Consider the following 2,500-nt stretch of genomic DNA (forward strand, 5'->3'; position numbering starts at 1 on the left):
CGCTGGCATTTCCCTGCTGTCCCAAATCACCTGACACAGGTCAAACGCACCCTGCCCTTCCCTCCCAAATCACCTGACACAGGTCAAACGCACCCTGCCCTTCCCTCCCAAATCACTGACACTGGTCAAACTGCACCCTGCTGTCCCAAATCACCCGACACAGGTCAAACTGCACCCTGTTGTCCCAAATCAACTGACACAGGTCAAACTGCACCCTGCCCTGCCATCCCAAATCACCTGACACAGGTCAAAAGCACCCTGCCCTTCCCTCCCAAATCACCTGACACAGGTCAAACGCACCCTGCCCTTCCCTCCCAAATCACCTGACACAGGTCAAACTGCACCCTGCTGTCCCAAATCACCCGACCACAGGTCAAACTGCACCCTGTTGTCCCAAATCACCTGACACAGGTCAAACTGCACCCTGCCTGCCATCCCAAATCACCTGACACAGGTCAAAAGCACCCTGCCCTTCCCTCCCAAATCACCTGACACAGGTCAAACTATACCCTGCTGTCCACAATCACCTGACACAGGTCAAACTATACCCTGCTGTCCAAAATCACTGACACAGGTCAAACAATACCCTGCTGTCCACAATCACCTGACACAGGTCAAACTATACCCTGCTGTCCCAAATCACCTGGAACAGGTCAAAGTGCACCTGCCCTCCGCGTTGATGCGCTTATTCTCTCTCCTTCCCATCTGCTTGCTCTGGAAGCTGGAGTCGCGCAGCACGGATCTTATCCCGCGAACCCGGCCCAGGTACGGGAATAGGTCCACCTGGACAGGAAGAGAGTGGAGCATCACACACTCAGGAACACACACACACACACACACACACATACACACACACACACAGCTGTAAAATCCAGCTATGCCAGCTTGAAAATTGAGCTGGTCAAGCTGGTCATAAGCTGGTCAAGCTGGGTATGAGCTGGTCAACCAGCTTGTGCTGGTAGCTTGTCTGAGCTAGTAGCAGCTCAAACCATGTCAAGCTGGGAGCTGGTCTGAACTGGTCAACCAGTACTGTACACAGAAACACACACATGCTCACACACATGCTCACACACACACACACACACACAGAAACACACACGCGCTCACACACACACACACACACAGAAACACACATGCGCTCACACACACACAGAAACACACACGCGCTCACACACGCGCTCACACACAAAACAACATGCGCTCACACACAGAAACACACACACGCTCACACACAGACACAAACACAGGCATACACACACACACATACAGAAACACACACAGAAACACACACGCGCTCACACACACACACTCACACACACACACACAGAAAACACACACGCGCTCACACACACACACAGAAACACACACGCGCTCACACACACACGCTCACACACACACACACAGAAACAAACACACACTCACAAAAAGAAACACACACACACACACGCTCACACACACAAGCGCTCACACACACAGGCATACGCACACACGCGCTCACACACACACACACACATACACACACACACACAGAAACACACACGCACTCACACACAGAAACACACATGCGCTCACATACAGAAACACACACCCACACACTCACGCACACACACACACACAGACACACACACACACTCACTCACACACACACACACAGACACACACACACACTCACTCACACACACACACACACACACACACGCACACAGACACACACACGTGCGCTCACACACACACACACGCTCACACAGAAACACACACAGAAACACACACGCGCTCACACACACATAGAAACACACACAGAAACACACACGCGCTCACACACACACACAGAAACACACACGTGCTCACACACGCACACACAGAAACACACACGCGCTCACACACACACACACAGAAACAACACACGCGCTCACACACACACACACGCTCCACACACACACACACAGAAACACACACAGAAACACACACGCGCTCACACACACACAGAAACACACACGCGCTCAAACACACACACAGAAACACACACGTGCTCACACACACACACAGAAACACACACACGCTCACACACACACACACAGAAACACACACGCGCTCACATACAGAAACACACACCCACACACACACGCGCTCACACACACACACAGAAACACACACGCGCTCACACACACACACACAGACACACAGACACACACTCACGCACACACACACACACACACACAGACACACACACACACTCACTCACACACACACAGACACACACACGCACACAGACACACACACGCGCGCTCACACACACACACACGCTCACACAGAAACACACACAGAAACACACAGGCGCTCACACACACAGAAACACACGCGCGCTCACACACACACACACATAGAAACACACACAGAAACACACACGCGCTCACACGCACACACACATAGAAACACACACAGAAACACACACGCGCTCACACACACACACACAGACACACAGACACACACTCACGCACAC

The 2,500-nt window shown here is 52.3% G+C and overlaps 1 protein-coding gene across 1 annotated transcript in view; it reads right to left on the reverse strand.

Moving 5' to 3' along the window:
* The window catches only part of pold1 (polymerase (DNA directed), delta 1, catalytic subunit), a 32,332-nt gene that overhangs the window by 20,221 nt on the left and 9,611 nt on the right, over positions 1 to 2,500 (reverse strand). Inside the window, 2 exon segments of the mRNA XM_061223015.1 lie at positions 403 to 424; positions 665 to 783. Coding sequence (XP_061078999.1) covers positions 403 to 424; positions 665 to 783 — 141 coding nt within the window.

Source organism: Conger conger, chromosome 16 (genome assembly GCF_963514075.1).
Source record: "Conger conger chromosome 16, fConCon1.1, whole genome shotgun sequence".
NCBI classification, from domain to species: Eukaryota; Metazoa; Chordata; class Actinopteri; order Anguilliformes; family Congridae; genus Conger; species Conger conger.